General features: G+C 37.0%; 1 protein-coding gene across 1 annotated transcript in view; it reads left to right on the top strand.

Moving 5' to 3' along the window:
* Window positions 1-21,152, top strand: part of sema5a (sema domain, seven thrombospondin repeats (type 1 and type 1-like), transmembrane domain (TM) and short cytoplasmic domain, (semaphorin) 5A) — a 209,116-nt gene that overhangs the window by 57,693 nt on the left and 130,271 nt on the right. Inside the window, exons 3-4 of the mRNA XM_058376783.1 lie at window positions 6,511-6,610; window positions 10,217-10,262. Coding sequence (XP_058232766.1) covers window positions 6,511-6,610; window positions 10,217-10,262 — 146 coding nt within the window. The remainder of the gene's footprint in view (window positions 1-6,510; window positions 6,611-10,216; window positions 10,263-21,152) is intronic.

Consider the following 21,152-nt stretch of genomic DNA (forward strand, 5'->3'; position numbering starts at 1 on the left):
GAAACACAAGTCACACAGGGGTTGCCAAAGAAAAGAGTAAATGCTTGGCCAAAACTTGCTTTGTTAAATAAAAGCCGAAAAAATGATCAAGTGAAAAAATGTGTTATATAACTGGTTGTGTCTCTGATGTTCCTCCACAGCTAGAGCTATTTGTTTGGCTTGAAAATGAAAATGAAAATGAATAAGGTAAGGAGGAGTTCATTAGTAAGGGTTCATGACCCAGAAAAATGTTTGGCGACAACTACTGCTTAAAGATATGTAAGGAATAATACACGACAGGGAATATAGAAAAGGAATCAATGATAACATCATGTCCTGAAGTGTTTTATTCACCTCATACCTCAGCAATGTGCCAAGGATCATAAACGTGAATGAATATATGTTTTTAATTACATTTCACATTCTGGAACATCTGCAAGATAAATTATTTCTTGTTAAAACTTACTTTCTACGGTTTTCATTCACCAGCCATCCTTTTTACCGTTAAGTTAAGAAGAGGAAAAGATGGAGTTTGTCAAATTGCCAAGAAACCAGAAAGTGCAAACCCTCCTGCTGTGTCTTTACTTTGCCGTGGAGTAACACCTGCTGACTGATGAAAATGGACACTCCTAAAACATTTCAGATACAGTATATAAACTTTAAACTTTCCTTACAGAAATCCGAATCATTAGCGAGAAAATGTTTTTCTCTGTTAAATAAATGTTTTTTTTTAAGATATTAGTTATTATTATATTGTGAAGCTCGCTGTTGTTTCACCAAAATAGCACTGAGCCATCGAGGCATGGACTCCACTAGATCCCTGAAGGTGTGTGCTGTGGTATCTGGCACCAAAAATGTTAGCAGCAGATCCTTTAAGTCCTGTAAGTTGTGAGGTGGGATCTCCATGGATTAGACTTGTTTGTCCAGAACATACTCAATCAGATTGAGATCTGGGGAATTTGGAGGCCACAAGCCTGTCTCTCAAACTATTTTTGAACAATTCTTGCAGTATAGCAGGGTGCATTATCCTGCTGAAAGAGGCCACGGCCGTTAGGGAATACTGTTGCCATGAAGGAGTGTTCTTGTGTCTGCAACAAGGTTTAGGTAGGTTTCAAAGTAACATCCACATCCACATGAATGCCAGGACCTAAGATTTCCCAGCAGAACAAGGCTCAGAACAGCACACTGGCTTGCCTTTTCCCATAGTGCAATCAACTCCCTAAATAAGTGATCCACACACACCTGGCCATCCCAGTTCTTTATGCTTATGTGCCCACTGTAAGCACTTTTGGTGATGTACAAGGGTCAGCATTTGCACTCTGACCGGTCTGCAGCTACACAGGCCAGAACTTATCAAGCTGTTATTCACTATGCGTTCTTACACCTTTCTATCATAGCCAAAACCTTTCATCAATTTGTGCTACGGTAGTTCTTCCGTGGGATTCGGATCAGACAGGCTCACCTTTGCTCCTCACACACCTCAATGAGCCCATGATCCAGTCACCGGTTCAACGGTTGTCTGTTTTAGCACTGCATTTGGTCAGCAATGACCACTGCATACTGGGAACACCCCACATGACCTGCTATTTTAGAGACCCAGTCATCTAATCATCCACAATTCTAGTCACACAGTCCTTACACCTACACATTTATCCTATTTCTAACACATCAACTTGGAGAACTAACTGTTCACTTAATATATCAATATTTCTGTCCTCTTGCCACTGTAATAAGATAATCAATGTTACTCACTTCACCTGTCAGTGGATTTAATGTTATGGCTGATCAGTGTATATTATGTGGAGTGTCAACCATATAAGTTCCTTTTAATGACCTGTTACTTTAGAAACAGTCATTTATTTGAACAAGTGCATTAACATGAACATGCGATTAAAATTACAGTAGGTCAGGGCTGCTATAATAGAAAAATAATGAACACCTTCTGATCAGCCAGATGTGAGAATTCAACAGCACCGTGGTATAAATGGAATAAAGATTGTTATTATGATATATTTTAAAGAATGGTTTAAGTAAAATTAGGTAGAGATATTATGTTAGCGGAGCAGTGAATGGCCTTGTGGTGGGGTAGATGGTGTTTAGTGGGGGGGGGGTCAAGGCAAAGTCTTTTCTTAGGAACCTCAAAATTTCTAAAAGCCACAGGTTACGCCTTCAGCTGTAAGTCACTTTAGAATAAACATAAGGGTTAAATGACAGGCAATGGTGTCTCGTGGTGTATATGTGTGCAAAGCTGTTAAGATTCAATCTACTTCAAAATCCAGACAGCTGCTTTTTTTTTGGAGAAGGGGGAGGAGAGTTAAAAAGAGTGACTCTAGTGTTGTTGATGACAGGGTTGGAAAACAGATGGTCTCTTTCTCTCTCATCCTGACCTGCGTGAACAGAGTTTGCACAGACGTGCCTTTTAAAGGTTTATATCTGTGAAGTGCAAAAAAGAAGAATAAATTCTGAGCTTTCCTTCTCTGTCTTTAATGGCCAAGGCTATTTTTTTTGTGCTTTAAAAGGCAGCTTTTTGCTTTTGAAGCTTCTTCTTTTTGCTTCTTTGCTTTTTGGAAACCCTTCCATAAATTTTCTGGCACTTGATCGGAAAAAGCTGCTAATAAACATATTTTTGCCGCTGTCACTTTTAAAAGACGCGTAACAGACTGAGAGAAAGGGAAACTGCCGTATCAGTTTCAAAGCAGCTATTAGTAACATCAGCATTTGCGAAACTTTAATTGGCCCTTAGGGTGAGATTTTTTATGGTTTACTTAAATATGCCGCTGCCGCGTGTAATCCGGAGTGTCTGTCATAGTTCATTTCCATCTGCAGAATCACTCAAAATATGTTTTTATTCCCAGTGGGCACAGTTTAAGGAATGTATTTGGTCATTTCTTTGTCATCTCGCATCTCATAGGACCTGCTTTTTCTGGCTTTCTGTTTTTTTTTGTTTTTTTTTTAAAGTGGTAAAATAAGTCATTACATAAGCTTTTTAATAACTACTTACTCCATTTAAATTCCCCCCCAAAGATTGCATTTTTATTGCCCACTTGTTTATGGCTTTGGAGTGGCTTGTCGTGCCTGATTTATAGGCTTGCCTTAGGCTCTCCTCCCTCTGTAATTTTGGTTCGAAGGCTATTAAAACTTTAGTTTCCAAAGTAAATTTACAGTTGGATAAAAAGGGCAAACACACAAGGCGAGAAATAAAAGGCTTCTGGTTTGACTCAGCCAGAGGAATGACTGATATTTCAAACCCGCTTCCAAACTGAATCAACTCACTGACGTCCAGGTGAGAGGATTCGATACACAGCAAATCTCAAAGGAAACAGCAGGAAGATTTTTGCATGCAAAAGACCTTGGACTGTTTAACTAGTTTCGGTGTTGAACCAGAACCATGAAAAGCAAACTTCTTGTTTTACAGCTGCAGGCAGAAATCCAGGATGAAATGAATTCATTGCGTGATAACTGTCTAACACAATATCACGGTTCGCAGTACAGCACGGGATCTGCTTACAACCTTCTGTTTTCGTAGATGTCAAGAGCTGACAGAGCCTGAAACATGCCTACGCTCACAGAAACCCGGACAAACTATACCTTTAATTGTTTTTGGCATTATTGCTTTATATACTGCATTTTAATATTAGTATTTCCATCTAGACATATGGATGTTGGACATATGGAAAATTTAGAACATAATTAATTATTTGTAAATAATTTGTATTAATTGTAAATCTAAAACTAAATTGACCATAAACTTAAATAATGCATACTAAAAGGACACAAAAGGTACAACCACAGTTTACCAGCCTTTTTTACAAATAAAAATGACAAATGACATAACATATACACCAGAATGAAATTTAGCTTTAATTACCCATCCATCCATCCATCCTTTCTGTTCACGTCTTATCCTACTGAGTCATGGGTTTCCCTTAGCCTATCCCAGGAGACTCCCCCTAACATCGTAATTACAGCATAGCCACCATGGACTACACTTCCCAGACAGACTATGCAATGCTCACAGTCACATTAAGCTTCTAATCACACACACTTGAACATATCATTCCCACACACTATTTCGAAAAACACCATTTCCACATCTACATTGCAGAAACATAGCACTTAACTTGCCAAGACTTGATTTTTGCACGTTATTCTGTTCATTTTTTGCTGTGTTGCTAGTTCGTGATTTTGTATTTTGCCCTGGTATCGATGTTTGCCGATCGCTTAACCTTTTGCCTGTTTATTGGACCATGTGTTTAAAAGGAACTTTCTGAATTTTGGTCATTTACACAAACTGTTATTATATTAGATCTATATAAATCTCTATACAAACACCCTGTTCAAAAAGAAAAGAACATTTAACATCCATGTAACTAATAAAAGGCTGACTTTGCACTGAATTTCTACAAATATTCTGAATGTCAAACTGTAAAATTAATTGTTCCCATTTCTCAATGTTAAACTGACTCAGAGCATCATGAGGAATAAACATTGTACAAGTATTGTCTCAAGATATGCAGTGTTCTAGTAAATAAATTGATATGAATTCTATCAAATGAGCAAATGTGCTTTCTTTCCACAAAAATAACAAATCCATGAAACGTAAAACCTGCTTGAAACCTTACTTTAGCCGGTGTGGTATTCATTAAAAACTACACAGCCTAATTTAAACCTTTACCATGTTCCAATAGTGTTGTCCCAGTGCCAATCATGATCTCAGCTCATTTAGTTATTGAAACCTTTTCTAAGTGAGTGACCCTAAAGTTTGGGGGCGGAGCTACAATGGAAAGTTCTATGATTCATGTCTGTAAAGTGTCAGTCTAACTCATAAAGTGACATTCAAAGGTCACATAGGAGCTGAACACGTGAATAAAAAATCACAAATGGCATATGACCAATAATTGTAGAAGATTTGTGTTATATAGTAGATCATAGAAGAAGAAGCTGAGCTGTAGGTCTGTTTCAGCTGTCTGATATGATGCTCTTGCCAGAATCTGACACACTTCCTCTGCTGGGGCTTTCCTTAATCTCTGAACCTGTCTGATTCATCATCATGCTCTACTACTTCCTCAAATCAGTTTATACCCAAGTCTTACTCTTTTCTTCAGTGGATAATCTCACTGGATATTGTAGATTTGTGCTTAACAGTCCTGGTGGGATGTCACATGACACTTCGAACCAAATCTGTGAAAAATCTTAATTTTAGAATTTAGAAAAATTGCAAGCTCCTCTGAATATTACAGAATTTTCTGTTCAAGAAAAAATCCTGAGAGGGACCGGCTTAAGAACTGCAGCCATAATCATCCTGTACTCATCTCATACACTAAACATCATTTCAGTCCTGTTTGTCTTTACTCATCAATAACTCTAAAGTGCAATTACTTAAAATCCAACTATCCTCAACTAGAAGACAATGGGTTCCACGATGAGATTCCTCCAAATCAACCACCAGTCCAGGAGCCAGTGTATCTCTACACCTAAGCCAGCTCACTCACACACTCACTTTGCTGTTACTTTTACCAATTTGAAGTTTGTTTTGTTTGTGAGGTTGATGGATTGCCATGTATTGTTCTAGATATCTCATCGATTGACCCCTGCATGACTGCTGATTACAGTTTTTGTCCATTGAACTGAATTTTCATTTTGAGCTCACCTCTTCTACTCCACGGCATTTCTTCCTCTTAGGGTTTTTCCTTTCTACTCCTCCGGCTTCTTATTAGGGATCAAAATTTCCATCCGGATTTCTTTCAGGAATTGAAGTGAAGATGCACTGGGACAATGTCTATTATTAAAAGTGCAGTGCAAAATCAAACTCACTTTCGAATTCAATTCATTAAAATCAGTTTGAATAATGATGAAATTATGAGGAATTCTGATCCACTTCACCTCTGTCTTTTGTTAATAAAACCAAAAGCTGTACTTGTGTAGGTTTAGGCTCCGTGTAAGAGGTAGGTGTGAATGAAGCTCTTGCAATGACTTCAGCTTTAGATGATAACTGCAAATGAATCATTTACCCCCTGTTAATCAAGTAATCATGATTTAGAAACTCGATTTATCACCTTCACACCTGATATGTGAATCTGCCTGGTTCGGTATTAAAAAAAAAAGAAGAAGAAAAAAGCAATCTAGACATCATTAGACTCATATAGACTAAACGACACATGGTGATAAATGGCAATCAAGCTTAATGAAAGTTTCCCCCTTCTCTCTCTGGTAATTTGCCCTTATTGATCTCTCTGCCTGACTTCTGCAGTCTTACGACTGTTGCGTGATATTGCATTAGATGTGTCAGTAAAAAATATCAGGCATGCTGTTAAAACTGATCAAATCTAGACGGATTTGGGGAAAAAAAGGAAATGAAGATTGACAGGCTTGAAATTGGCATGACCATTAAACTTGATGTCTATCAGTTGTGAAACTTTGATGTTAGTGACTAAGGTTAATATGAGATGTGGCGTAGAGTCAGTGACACACAGCTAGAAATCACACACACACACACACACACACACTGACTTGTCTCCTCTTCTGTTACAGAAATTGAGCCGTGGCTCCATCGTTTTAGAGCTGAGGGCACGGTGGATTACTCACAGCTGACCTTCGACCCTGGGCAGAACGAGCTGATTGTGGGGGCGAGGTAATGAACTCTCACTCTGCTACAGCATGTCAAATTCAATTCTTACGTTCTGGTCAGGTCAAAATCAACAGAACGTTTACAAGCCACTAACTTTTCCAACCTTATTCCTTCGCATTTGCAAGTGTAAATTAGTGGCCGGATGCCGGGGTATCGCTAATTTGATCAGGTGTAAGACAGCTTCATTAACTGGAAATGAAACCCGTAAATGTGAGAGCATCATTAGACCCTTTCTATCCATCTCTAAATAACCAGAGAGATGATTTCAACAGTGTGTTGCTGCAGAATATTGTCGCAGACCTGCTTTTCTCATTTAAAAAAAAAAAAAAAAAAAACAGGAGAGAGAAAAGGAAATGTGTTGGGCAGCTGGGAACATCTCCAAGCAATTATTTAGTGACAACTGCGGGTTTGAGATGAACGAGTGTTAACAGTCCACTTCCCCAAAGATACAGTGCCAGAAGAGTAATTAGTTTTATTTATTTATTTATTTTGTTCCGGGAAACAGGAATCTTACTGTAGAATTAATTCAATGTGAGTCTTATTTGTGTTATGCTAAAGAAGTCCTTTGACCTAAAACTAGGATAAAGAATAAATTCTGGGCTTTTTAAACCCCTTTGCTTTTGTTCAGGTTTTCACTTCCTGACTGTTTTCAGTTAGAAGAACATTTTGGACTCATATTAATGTAGACAGATGGACCCTAAAGGGCTTTTCACACTTGAAATAGTTAACCCTGGGTCACTGGGTTATCTTGTTTCATGTTTCACACTGCTTACAATTCTTTACTCGGGTTTAACAATGAATCCCGGCTCTTCGTAATCTGACGTTTCACACTCTACATTACTTAACCCTGAGTTAGGGTTCTTATTTGCATATTTGCACTGTCAACAAACATGATTGGATTAATACAGCGCGTAACTGCTTTAAATAATGACCTGTCTCACGCTTTTGGTACAGCAAAGAAAAATGGCTTGATACTTGGAAGACCTTTATGAATTGGGGCTGATAAATAAATAAATGAATGAATAAATAAATAAATAAATAAATACAGGTCTGCCGTTCTGCACCCAAGCAGGTATTGTTATCTTTAGCCTTCTTTATCCTTTTTAAGTTTGTCTCTTTTTGTTTTCTGATATCCAGCTTTCGCTTTTTCAGTCAGTTTCTTAAATACTCGGTTATTTCTGACTGTGCCATCAAGTTTGTCCTGAATACACTTTTCTGACCATAAAACTCCTCTCTTCACTCGGGTTGACCATGTTTTCCATCACCGTTTGACTTTTTACATTTTTTCCCCTTTCAAACACTACTGTTTACTGTAGCTGTACAAAGCACGTGATATGAGGCATGCACCCATCATTCTTATCGTGTGTCTGTTACTAAGCATCTAGCCGTAACACTGCATCATTCCACACTGCGCATGTTTGGCATCACAATGTGGGATTCACACCACAAAAGCACTTCATAGCAGGGTTTCGTGACCCCGTGTAAAACTGGTGCTAATCCTGCGTATAAATTACAAGTGTGAAATGTTCCTTAACCCGGGATCCAAAACAGGGTTTATAACCCGGGGTTAAGCACAGTGTGAAAAGCCCTTAACAGTTCATGGATTCAGACTTGACTGTAAAGATTTCAAATTATTGATCGGTGATAAGGTGTCAATAAATTAGCACAGAACACATGTTGGACTGTGCAGCGTGTTCGAGTCAGTGTGAGAGCAGCATCGATTGGTTTTAGGTGTAATGCAGTACGAGGCAATCGATAGACGTGTCAATACAGTAAATGGCCCTTAATCACAGCTGTGTTTACTCTAAAAATGCTCGTCTTGGCTACTTCATCTTGCTGGAGAACCCAGTACTGAGCTTTTATATAGTCTAAAATGTTAGACTTGGGTTTATACCTGTTTATATCAGTTTTCTATTTATAATAATTTGTGAAAAAGGTCGGAAAACACCTGCACTGAAATATGTTCGGTAATGTACTGATGAATTAATGAATGAAAGTAAGATGAAAATTTTCACACTCCTTAACTGAGTTATTCCATAACTGTTCATTTTAATCATGTTTAAATGTTTTATTAATGCTGGTAGCTAATTTTATTTTACAGTTTAATTATAACAAGAATGGAAAGCTTATTTTTACTGCATTTTTAAACGCACTGACAGTGATTGAACCCAGTGTTAAAATCATGCCAAAAAAACTTTTTTTTTCCTCTGATAAATTGCCCTGGTTACTCATTTTAATATCGATCTTTATCACCCTAATGATTCTGTTAATTACTTCAGATGTGTGGAGTTCGGTATATGGTGCGTGGTTTAAAATGGATGCGTGACCCTGTGTTTATTGTGTCTGTGTACGTTGTGTTACTGTGTACCAATGTGTTTACTTCTTTGAAAAGGAGCTCTGATGCCAAAGTAGCTAACAAATAGAGATCTATGTATAAATTAGACAAAATTAAAATAGTATCAGTCTTCTTGAAGATGAATTAATTACTTCTTTCTCAGCACATATTTGACTGACTCAGGTAGGAGGTCTAAAGTTTTATGTGGACAATAATATACAGGCGTAAACATAAAGGTTATTCAGTGCTTCTTTATTAGGGTGTATGTTTCTATGAAGAACCTTTAACATCTTTGGTTCTTTAAATAAAAGGTTCTTTAGACTACAAAAATGTTCTTTATGGAACAAAGGGTTTATTCTGGAAAGGTTCTTAAAAACAAGTAGGTCTAATTTTACATGCATAAAATATATACTACAACCCATTTTTATCATCCTAACCTGTGTATTATAAGCACTCCTTAGGCTGTACAGTTGATGCTTGCTATGTGAAGCAATCTAAACCCTTACATGACAGCATAGAAAAATCCAACAAGAAAATAAAGACCAGGGCTGCATCCCAATCAACTCCCTAGTTCAGTAGCCACAGCACCGATCAGGGAGTCAACCATTTTCAGCGCTGTCTCTCCCAATCACAAAATTCCTTCCAGGTGCGCTGCTTACATATTACCGTATAAATAGAGTTATTTCTTTTCTTTAAAAAGCGCTTGATTCAGACAAATATTTAGCCATGGGGATTCTCAAAAGAGACCAACACACCATCATGCCAAGTTCACGTAAGCTGTGAGCTGTATATAAGTAAGTATATCATCAGGAAGTGCTCACGGAATAGACATTGACATTCGAGCTCCTTCAAAAATTGTGTTTCATGGACACTTTGCTGATGAATAGCAGGCAGATTAAAACTAATTGTTGTCAAAAAGCAATGAGACCTTGCGTAGGTAGGGAACAGGACATACACTAAAATGACTAATTGGTTTTTAGGCCTATATGTGAATGTGGGGAAGTTAAAAATAATGAGGAACTACTCCACACTCATATGCAAAGATTTTAATTAAAGCTTCAGTTAAGCACTTTTAACAATGGACAAGCAGCCTTACGGAAATATAGAAATTCCCGAAAAATGTGAAATCTTTCAATTTATCCCAAAAGCTTTATAACCTTTTACTTAAATCGAGCAGACATCCAACAAAGGTCTGCTTTCCTTTTATTTTAAATCATAATCCATCCATTAGTGAAGTCATACAGTTTTGTCTTTTCTCTCCCTTTTTTTTCCAGAAATCATCTCTTCAGGCTGCATTTGGAGGATCTCTCATTGATCCAGGTGTGAAAACCAGTAGGCTTTTTCTCATTTTCTCTTTTCCTATAAGCCTCAGAGACATCAGGTCAGCCTCAGATGCTGCCGCTGCGGCTTTGTGCACGACAAAATTACACTGGCATTCAGAGAGTCTATGAAGCGAGAAAAAAAATGTGTTGCAGAGTCTGGGAAAAAAAAAGGTGTGTTGCAGTCGGGAGTGGAATACAGGCAGCTTAAATAAAAACGAAAAATAGGCAGGACTTAACAGGGCGGTGTACATTCTGATGTTTGTAGTAATTTCGGATTTATATAAGATGACAGTTACGCCAAGTCATAAAGACAATTCGATTACATGTGGAAAAGAGGAGAATGCACCTGAAATAGACTTGTTCTCTTATATAGGAAAGTACAGCCATAGTTTTTTGGTCTCTACTCATTCATCACTGTTTATATATTCCTCCCAACTATTTGGACTCAGCAGTTTCCTCTCAAGGAGTATATATTAGTGAACTGTACAGGGTTTTTTTTTGCTTTTATTGTGTGGCTGCTATTTGCACCTTGTCATTTTTCCCCCTGCTGAGTTAAGCATCTTGTAACCCTGTGGGTAGCCATGTAAACATTTAACACCTTTGGGGAAATCATTTGGACATCCTCCCTGTCAACATGGGACTTTGTGGAAGTCCCATATGGGAGAGACAGCGACCGTGTAGACTTGTAAAGATTATGCAAATTACTGGTCTCCCACAGCTTAGAGTTACAGTAGGTTGTTATCATCGAGCATGCGCAAAGAAAATAAGATGAACTTGGATCATTTGCTAATTAGTAGTCCCTGCTTTGTCTTACTTCTGCTCCAGTCCATGCTCCTTATCACCATTAACATCTGTTCCTGTCAGTTAGGGTTATGTGTATTTTGTCTCAAATGTGTGTTATTCTGTTGTTCTGTACAGAGTTGATTTTTTCCCTGTTTGTGATTTACCATTATTGGTAAAATATATAATGATAAACAATGTAATTGTCCATAGCTATGGAATACTATTCCCAGCATAACCAGTTGGGCATTGCTTGCAGAATTTCAGCCTCCTCAGTAGGATTCAACTCCCCTTATTGTGCATGTGTGTTACAGAGTAGGCATGCTTAAGATTTCTGTTATGTACTCAAGATTTCTTGTGTTTCTCTCCAGAATAAGTGGTTGAATAATTTACTGTACTGTGTGATTGCACTCAGAAGGAAGTCTGAATATTTTGCGAAAATATTTTGTCAAAAAATGTATTTATGGAATCCCTTATAAATACAATGAACTGACCTGATGATAGATTTTATTTCACAATAATAAAAAGACTCAAAACATTTTGCATTTAGTGACTTCAACCAGTCTATAGCATATGACATGGAGGAAAGGGGCAGGGCTTCCAGGTCATGTCAGTTAATATTAATGAATATGCAAATCATTGTAGACTAATGTTGGGAAGGAAACTGTGGACTTTTGGTGTATTTTTGATTGATAACTGTGCGAGTGTACTCCAATGCTAAATTGTGAGGGTCCTATGCTGTTTTAACGGTCTGGTAATGTAATGTAATGTAATGTAATGTAATGTAATCTAATCTAATCTAATCTAATCTAATATAATATAATATAATATAATATAATATAATATAATATAATATAATATAATATAATATAATATAATATAATATAATTATAAGTGTCACTCGAAATTGTGTCTTGTATCTTGTGGCATCTAGAGACAATCAAAGTGTTACATAACACAAGTAGTGTTCTTAACAAATTTTGGTCCAGCATTTCTGAAGTGTGAATGCTTGTTATTGGTACATAAGTTTCTCATTTTCCTGCAGCTTGTTAACTATATCCTTTTTTAGCCTCTGCTTCCAATTCTGGGTTTCTCAGTCCTTGTTACTTGGTCCCTGGATCGCAGCTCTTGTATCTCAGACAAATTGGCTCATTCCTGCTCCAGTTCTGCAAGTTCCATGCTCCTGATCATTGTCAGCACCTGTTCCTAATAATTAGGCGTATGTGTATATCATCACATCTGTACCTTTTTCCTAGTTTTAGTTAATACAGTATATTCTTTGTACACATGAAGTCTGATAGCTTGTTCCATGTTTTCTTGCTTTCCATGTTTCTAGGTTTTCTAGTGACTTCTCAAACTTGTCCTTGTTTTTTAGTCCATGTTTTCCAATCTGTGTTACTTGGTCCTTGTTTCTTGTCAATGGAGCTTGACTTTTTTGTATCTCAGTCCTCATTTCCCGGTCTGTGTTTCTCAGTCTTTGTTAGACTGTCCTTGTTTCTTGCCTTTGTTTTTCAGTCCTTGTTTGCTGCTCTTTGTTTTCTGGTACTTGTTCCATTGTCTTTTTTCCCCTCTGTTTACATTTCTTGTATATTGTACTAGTCTAACCTGCATATGGTGGAATTTGTCTGTGTCTTGTTCTGTTGTTAACATAAAGGTGTGTTTGCTTGTTCCTTGTTTCCTTGGTCTCTAGGTTTTTAATTTTCCAGTAAAATGTTAGCCTTGTCCTTGATTTTTTGGGGGTTTCTCAGTCTTTGGTACTTGGTCCATTGTGCTCGGCTCTTGTATCTCGGCATTTATTTCCCAACCTGTGTTTTTCAGTCTTTCATTCCTGGTTATTGTTTCTTGACCTTTGTTGCTCAGTCCTTGTTGGCCACTCTGTCTTTCTTAGCCTTTGTTTCCAAGCTCTCTTTTTTCAATTCTAATTTTGTGGTCCTTGTTTCTAAGCACCTGTTTTTTTGGTTCTTGTCTCCTTGTCCTTGTTTTTATCTTGTTCTTTTTGGTCCATATTTCTTTGTACTTCTTGTTACCTAACCCATGGTTCTTGGTTGTTGTCTCTGGTTTATGGCTTTTTTTTTTGCTTTTTTTTGCTGGACTCTTGGATCCATGAAAATGAAAGACTTTCTAATTCTATCTAACTGCCCTTGCTTCCCTTAAATTAATTCTATCTAACTGCCCCTGCTTCCCGTACATTAATTCTATCTAACTGCCCCTGCTTCCCTTACATTAATTCTATCTAACTGCCCCTGGTTCTTTTACATTAAAATCTTCTTAAGCAAAAAAATGTTTCTTTACCAAGGTGTTCATGTATGTACCATAAACTGATTGAGAACCAAGATATAGCTCTCTAGAATCATAAAAAAGAGAAAGTGACAAGAAAACAAGGTATAATAATACAATAATAATAATATTGTATAGTACAACAAACATAAAGGTTTTCGCTATACTATACAATAAGCTTTGCAAACACTGAGGGTAGAACAACAGCAAAAGAGACAGAATAACACATAATATTACATAAACACCTAGCAGAATTTCTAGTAACAATTTGTAATGATTTGTTTGCAGTGATTGTTTGTGTGATCTTTGTATGCTTACCCCTTAGCCTCTGCATATGTGCACAATTGAAAAAACTTCTTGGTGCACATGAGCAAAATGCAGTGTGTCACATGTAAAGAGGCTGAGTAGAATGAGGAAGATGAAAGATGAAGAGAACAGCTTTGATTTTAATCCAGTCTGAAGAGCCCTCCGGCAGATGAGTTAATTGGTTTGATGGCCTAATGGAAGTAGCGGTTCATGAATCAGGACGAATCTGCCCAAATGTGTTGTAACCTTCTTCCAGATGTGAAGGAACTGAACAATCCATAAACAGGGTAGTCTGTAGTACCTACTTTCTAGGGCTAATCTCGAGCTCAAATGCTCTGGTGATAGGATAAGGACCCATATGCCGTAATGATATTAATTGGCCATGGTTCTGAGTTTCAGGAACAATAAGTTTGCAATCTGATTGGCTCTCTGCATTTCCCATCATACACACTTCCACGCACTGACCCAGGCAAGACCCAGTCAGTAATGTTTTTGTGTAGAAGCAGTTACTGTATGTGCCTGAATATATATATATGCTATATAAGTTAGAGCTGTGTATATATATATATATATATATATATATATATATATATATATATATATATTTAGTCATGTATCAAGTACAACCCAGGACCCAGGACTGGGGCTCATGAGTGCCACAACATGACAGTGTTCACCCTATCTATCATCTGGAGACTGCAATTTTTAATCTTACAGCCACGAGGTCTCAGTGTGGAAGGATTATAATGATATAACGATATAATGATATAACGATTTTCTTCTGCTGATTTTTCATCTTTGAGGTCATGTTCTGGATGCATAAGGGTGCACATAGCGCTTTGTTCAGAAAAGGGTCTATCAGATGGTTTGTAATTGTTGCTTTGGCTTGGACTGACTTTTATTTGTAATATGTAAGGGAGAGAGTAAGAAACAGGAGAAATGCTTGAGAAGAGACAATGTGAAATATTGATTTTCTCACAGGGTAAAAGTTTAAATAGCAGTAACACGTTAAGTTTATATACAGTATTTACATATCTTTTATAACTTACTATAATGTCTACTCACATATAAGCTCAAATAAGTGAAGGACAACAGACTTAAAAGTAAGGCGGAAGTTAAGTTAAGGCACTGACAGCCTTTTATGGAAACTTTACCCTGACAAACAAATTATTTTATTAATAAATATTATTTTATTAGTAAATTCAGTGAAATTTCTTCTCACCATGGTTGTAAACATTGGTTAATTGAGTTGCTGTAGATACCCGGTCATTTTTCTCAAACATCTTTCAGCAAGAAAGTGCTTCAACTCGCATAACTGCTGCTCATGGCAATTTTTTTTTGTTTGTTTCATGCAAAATCTGAGACTGTTGTGTGTGAAAATCCCAGAAGATCATCAGGGTTTGAAATACTCAAACCTGCCTATTTGGCAACAATGACCAGGTGTGTTCTGAGCATCTATACATACAAATATAGCCACATTGAATGAAAAGACTGAGTAGACTCAAAGGATTTCTGTGAATATTAGAGTGTTGTTGCAAATGGATCTTTTGTGTAGGAGTTTTCTTCTGTTGATACAAGTCTCTAGCCATCTTTCTATCTGATATGGAAACACCACACTCAAATATTTCCTCTACTCACACTGTAAATGTTTGAAAAATAGAAATACACACATCTGCCTGATTTATACCTTTATTGGGGGGCTATATAAATAATGTTTTATTATTATTGTTATTACTAGTCGTAGTAAAAGTAGCAGTAGTGGTCATATTATATATTTATGATGCTATATAAAGCTTATCCTTTAGGCAGTTGAAGTTTTTTCGTTATCATGCTGAAACACAGTGCACTGTGACATCAGTGTTTTTGCCCTGTGTGTGTCTGCCAGGTTGTCTGAAATGCAGTTCTACCTTTAGAGTTCACACTTGTATCGATTGAGGAGAGGCCTGATATCATAATCTACTGTGGCTCCTGTTCTCTACTAGATACCCTGGCAGCATTAAGAAATAAAGTTCAGATCAGAGGAGCAGACTGGAGACAGGAAAATTATGTTGAGTCGATCCAAAGCTGTGCCAGGTTCATGAATTCTGTTCTTTGAAAGCAAGGTTAAAAAGAAGATGCTGTTGAACGTTCCAGTTACAAAAACACATGGATTTACATTTACACATGGATTAATATGACACGAGAACACCTCAGGATATAAGAAAGGTCTAAAATGAGTGAAATGGTCATGTCTTTATATTATACATTTGACTGCATCCGTACATTTAAGAATTTTTATCTACTGAAAACCACCAGTTTCAACTGGTCAGCTAATTACTAAGCCTTTAATGAGGATAGAGGTAGAAGTTCAAAGAGATATTCTTGTACAAGGCAGAAGAAGTGCAGTTAATAAACCCAGCATTAGATTATATATATATTTTTTGGCTGGAATGCAAGCCTTAAATATAAATGTATAGTATATTACACAGGATACCTGTCAGAAACACAGACACTTGGAGTTTGGATGTAAATACAGGCCATTTATACAGAACAACACAAAAATAGGAGTAGTGTAAAAAATTACAAACAAGAGGGGAATTAGCAAACAATTCAACAGACGTTAGATGGAAAGCAGGGTCAAAAACAGACACGGGTCGATCAGGGTACTAACTGATTCCATGCAGGCTATAGGCACAATTGAGGTCAAGAACAGAAAATATACTTATTTCAAACACTAGGCAAACATGAGCAGAAAAAATCAGGCTTGGTAAATGTCACAGACGTGAGAGAACTGATCATACACTTTGCAAATAAAGTCTGTGACGTGATGATGTGACAATACCAAGGTGCTAGATAGTCTGCTCATTTTATCCCAGTCTTAATGCCATTTTTCCCATAAAAATAAAAGTGTAAATAAATAATAAGTAAATATTATTCAATTCAAAATCATGTACATGTAATTTATCTCTCATTGGATCCTGACTTTGCATATGCGTATGGAATAAAATGTAGTGAATTAACAAACGGTATTATTAGAAAGTGTCAAAAAATGTTCTATGCATTTGTGGAAAACCTTTTTGTTTGTCAGTGAAACCAATAAATATGATCTAATAAGTGATATTGTTAATAAGTGATAATAAGTGATATAGTTAATAAGTGGTATAGTGTTATTTCTGACAATATAGGTAATGATACCTGAAACTTTGACAAGCATGACAATTAGAACAAACTTCATTACAATTTATTAATGATTTTACTTTTTAAATATTACAATATACACACTGACCACTACAATAGGAACACCTGTTGAAGTCATGCGATTGTCCCGTCAGCTATGATTCATGTGCAAGAAGTTTAGGAAATCATATCAGATATCAGAACAGAGGAATATGTGATCCTGGGGATTGTGATGGTGCTATGTTTGTTGGTGCCAGATGGACTGGTTTTAGTATTTCAGAAACTGTTGATCTTCTAGGATTTTCAGTCACAGCAGTCTCTAGAGTTTGTATGAAATGCTTTCTTGAAGAGAGAGGTCAGAAAAGAATGGTTAGACTGGAGAAGAAGATATACAGTGACTCAAATTGCCATGTTTTACATCTGGGGTGAATTAAATATACTTCTTTTTGTCCCTATCCAGAGTGACTTCCAATTTATCTCATGTTTTATACTGAGCAATTCAGGGTTAAAGGCCTTGCTAAGGGGCCCAGCATTGGCAGCTTGGTGAACCTGGGATTCAAACGCACAACCCTCCAATCAGTAGGGCAAGACTTTAAGTACTAAGCTACCACATCCCTCTCAAGCGGAAAGCATCTCATTGTGAGACCTTAGGATGGCTAATCTACAACAGCAGAGGTCCCACTCCGGTCAACTAAGAACAGGATTTTGAGGCTGCATATAAAATGGGAATTTCATTTTTGGCCATAATCACATATTGACATTTTGATGAGATAGAAGACTGGGATATCTAAAAATAAGACAGACAGCAGTATGTTAAGGAAAGCCTGTAGTTTTCAGAACTATATATAGTAGAAAATGTAAAGCCCAGAAACAATGGCTGCAGTTGACTATTGATAAACGATTTCACATAAAAGTAAAATATAAATTAGTCAGATTTTTATATACTAGAAACACAAGCAAGGCATGCATCAAAACTCTGTTTTATTTGAACCACAAGTGGTCAAGACAATGGATTATTTCAAGTTCAATATTTTGAAATTTCTAAACTTGACTTCAGTATACAAATCCTGTCATGATGATTGCAGCTAAAGAGAAAAAATAATTTCACATAACCAAAAGGGGCGATCATGTTTTTCAGTGTAGTTTAACATGAAGTGAGTGAATATCAGTTCTATCAGTAAGTTCATGTTCAAGAAGTACTTGTGACAAAATGGCTGCAGTAGGAATTGTGGGAGTTGTAGCAGTTGTCAGTCCTGTGCTACTCACTGATCTGCACTGAGCTTTCCATCCAAAAGCTTGCAGCTGTAAATCTGTGGGTTGCAGCCCAGATGTTATTCAGTATTATTCTTCATGCTGTTTATCCACCTCATGATTTTTACATTTAAGTGTTAAATTTTCTTTTGGCATGAATACATTCTTTACAAAAAGGTGAAGGTTTGAAAATTGCTTCCTGGCAGGTTAGTGTGAGCTCTACTGCAACCATTTAAAATATGAAAAAGCATTATAAGTCTATTTACTGCCTGAAGGATCAGGTTTACCACAACATCTTATTGCCTCACATAGTGTATATTTGATTGCACATCTTTTCTGGATTATAAGATTTTTTTTGCCCTCTAGCTGTGTAGATTTTAATAATAATATGACTATATATTAGTGTCTTATTGTTAAGTCTGTCAATCTAGTAGTTTTCCCAATTGCTGTTAATGTGTTAATGGCAGGTGATACAAGTAACTATTGATTTTTTTTCAGTAATGTTTAAGCAGTCCCTCCAGGATTTCACTATTTTGCAATTGCAGGAAAAATAACAAGCATACTCCACAATATTTTTTAATAAATTACTACATTTTCCACAGATTTGGGCCAAGGTGTGTTGCCTGACATCATCACAACACACATTCCACCAAAGCCTTCCTCAGTTCCCGTGTGTTGAAATACATAAGTACAGCTATCGGTGAATGTAATTATATATGTGTCTTCACTGGTAGGAGTTTGAAAAAAGACAGGAACGCTGTAAATCAAACATCTTTGGCTGCATTTACGCTATTATGTTAAGGCTGTTTTTCTCAGTTTTAATGTTATTCGATTACACCTGAATTGAATAAGATTGATTTTGTTGACATGAGCTCGAGTTGTGAAAATTTCAAGGCTGGCATACAGTAAATACAGCCCTGAATACTATATTTACAGTACTTTATGTCAGAAAAACATAATGATGTCAAACAACATAATGTATTTTTTTGGATTATTATAACTGGAATTTTATAGAAAAGTCATGAAGGACTTGTAGGTGTAGCTGTAGGTGTTATGTAGCCCTATGAGCACTACCTATAAGTGTATAGTTTTTTTCTCTTAAAATGTTATCTTTACTGAATGGAAATGTAAACCTTACCTGTACTGCACTTATCACTACCTGCTCATCCATTCTAATCTGTCATTTTGAACTGTATGATAATTACTGTTTACATCGAAAACATCAGTATAATAGCGTATAAGTATTTTAATCTAGATCAGATAACAGATCCAGTCTACTGACTTGCAAAACCACTCTGTCAGGCAGTTGGAGATGGTGGCAGATGCAATTTAAGAACTTTTATGTTAAAATAGGAAAACAAATCCAAACTGTGTGGCAGGATTAAGTCAGATTACAGGAAGTCAGGTGACGTGCCAACTGAGTAAACTGGGCAAAAGACAAAGACATAAACCAGAGGACTCGAATCACAACTGGATCTGGAAACACTATAACAGAACAATTAGGTCTAGTTTCACGTGTTCCAATCAAACCAGTGATAAATTCCACCCATTTTAAATCAATGTACTCGAGCACACTCATTTGGTAAAGATCAATGGAGCATGATGAACTTCACCTTCTTGTTTGGTTTGGCTGTTCTGTTATGGCTGTCGGTGGTTGCGCTGATAAATGTTATCAGCAAAGTGCTGATTTTTTCCCCCCCTGCTTTCTGCTACTTTCTCAGCAGTGTGAGTGAGATGAACGAAGCTGAGATGTATCATAAGTTGGTTGTCAGCTCATAGTTGGCTGGGAAATGCCAGGGCCATCTTCACTTTCTCTGAGAAATGTACCTGCACTGGGAAAGAAATTGAACTCTCCTAACTCTCAGCATAGAGTTTCCAGTCCTGCTAAAAACACATTCCTCCCTCCACAAAGCTGCAAATCTTCAAAGAAGGCATAATCCAAATCAGTCTTTCAGTGTTCCTTTTATACGATTTTACTGTACATTCTGCCTGTGTCATCAGTCTGCATCTTGTGAGCAGATGCACTGGAAATCAGTAATTACTCTTTCAAGTATGCTGATATAATAGACAGTATGTGATATAAGCTCCATATACCCCTGACATATACCTACTTACAGCCTCAAGCATGAGCAAAAATTCCATTTTAATGTGAAACTATGCCTACATAGGGTTTACTCACAAAACTACGCATACATGCCAATGGTAAACAAGGTCCCTGGACTATATAAAAGCTATGGTTTATGCATATTATTCAGATATTTTATATATAGATATTTTTTCAGAATCACTATTTATTGTGTAGCATCTGAGTGGTATTCATTGTGTATACACATTGTGTTCTCCTCGATATGCCTTGACCCTTGCTTTGTTTCTTGGATGTGTTTGTTGGATAACCCTTTGGCTTTGATATTTGAGATATATTGTGTTCTGACCTCTGCCTGCCTTCTTGACTTTGATTCCCTTGATTGTGTCTGCTCGACGTTTATTAAATCTTCTACACACGGATCCGGAGTCTCCCGTGTTTTCAAAAATAAAAATAAAAAATACTTCAGGATGTGCAGCTATGGAAAATAATCAGCATCACAACGTTGATTCCTTTTCTATAACAGTTACCTGAGCAATTCATAATATCAAGACACGCAGTATGTTTTTTTTTTTTTTTCCTGAGAAGGCTTTCTTATTCTTCTGGAGGAGTATTCTAGTGCATACTGTATGAACGCTCCTATAGGCATTGATTAATGGCCGGACGGAATTTGCATTGTATTCAGATCACACTGTGTTGTGAGCTAAACTGCCCACTCTACTCTCCTCATCTATTCAGCAGCTGAACAGGTTCCTGAGAGCAAGCTAGATAATAAATCTGCCATTAATAAGAACACCGACTGAGAAATAAATGTCCTTTTCGTCTCTCTTTCCCCGCATTAATTCTCCATACGGCGAAAGCTGCGTCCCTGGTGCTGTGTTAGACTGGAGTTTGGGGACTGACGCGGAATGAATGAGGATTAGCTGAGGGTGAAGATAGCTTGTCCCTTGACATCGATACACTCTCCTGATTGTAAATGAGTCAGAATTAAATAATGTGTGAATGGTTAAGTTTGAGGTGAGGGGCAGGGTTAGC

The sequence above is a fragment of the Hemibagrus wyckioides genome, linkage group LG23 (genome assembly GCF_019097595.1).
Source record: "Hemibagrus wyckioides isolate EC202008001 linkage group LG23, SWU_Hwy_1.0, whole genome shotgun sequence".
Lineage (NCBI taxonomy): Eukaryota > Metazoa > Chordata > Actinopteri > Siluriformes > Bagridae > Hemibagrus > Hemibagrus wyckioides.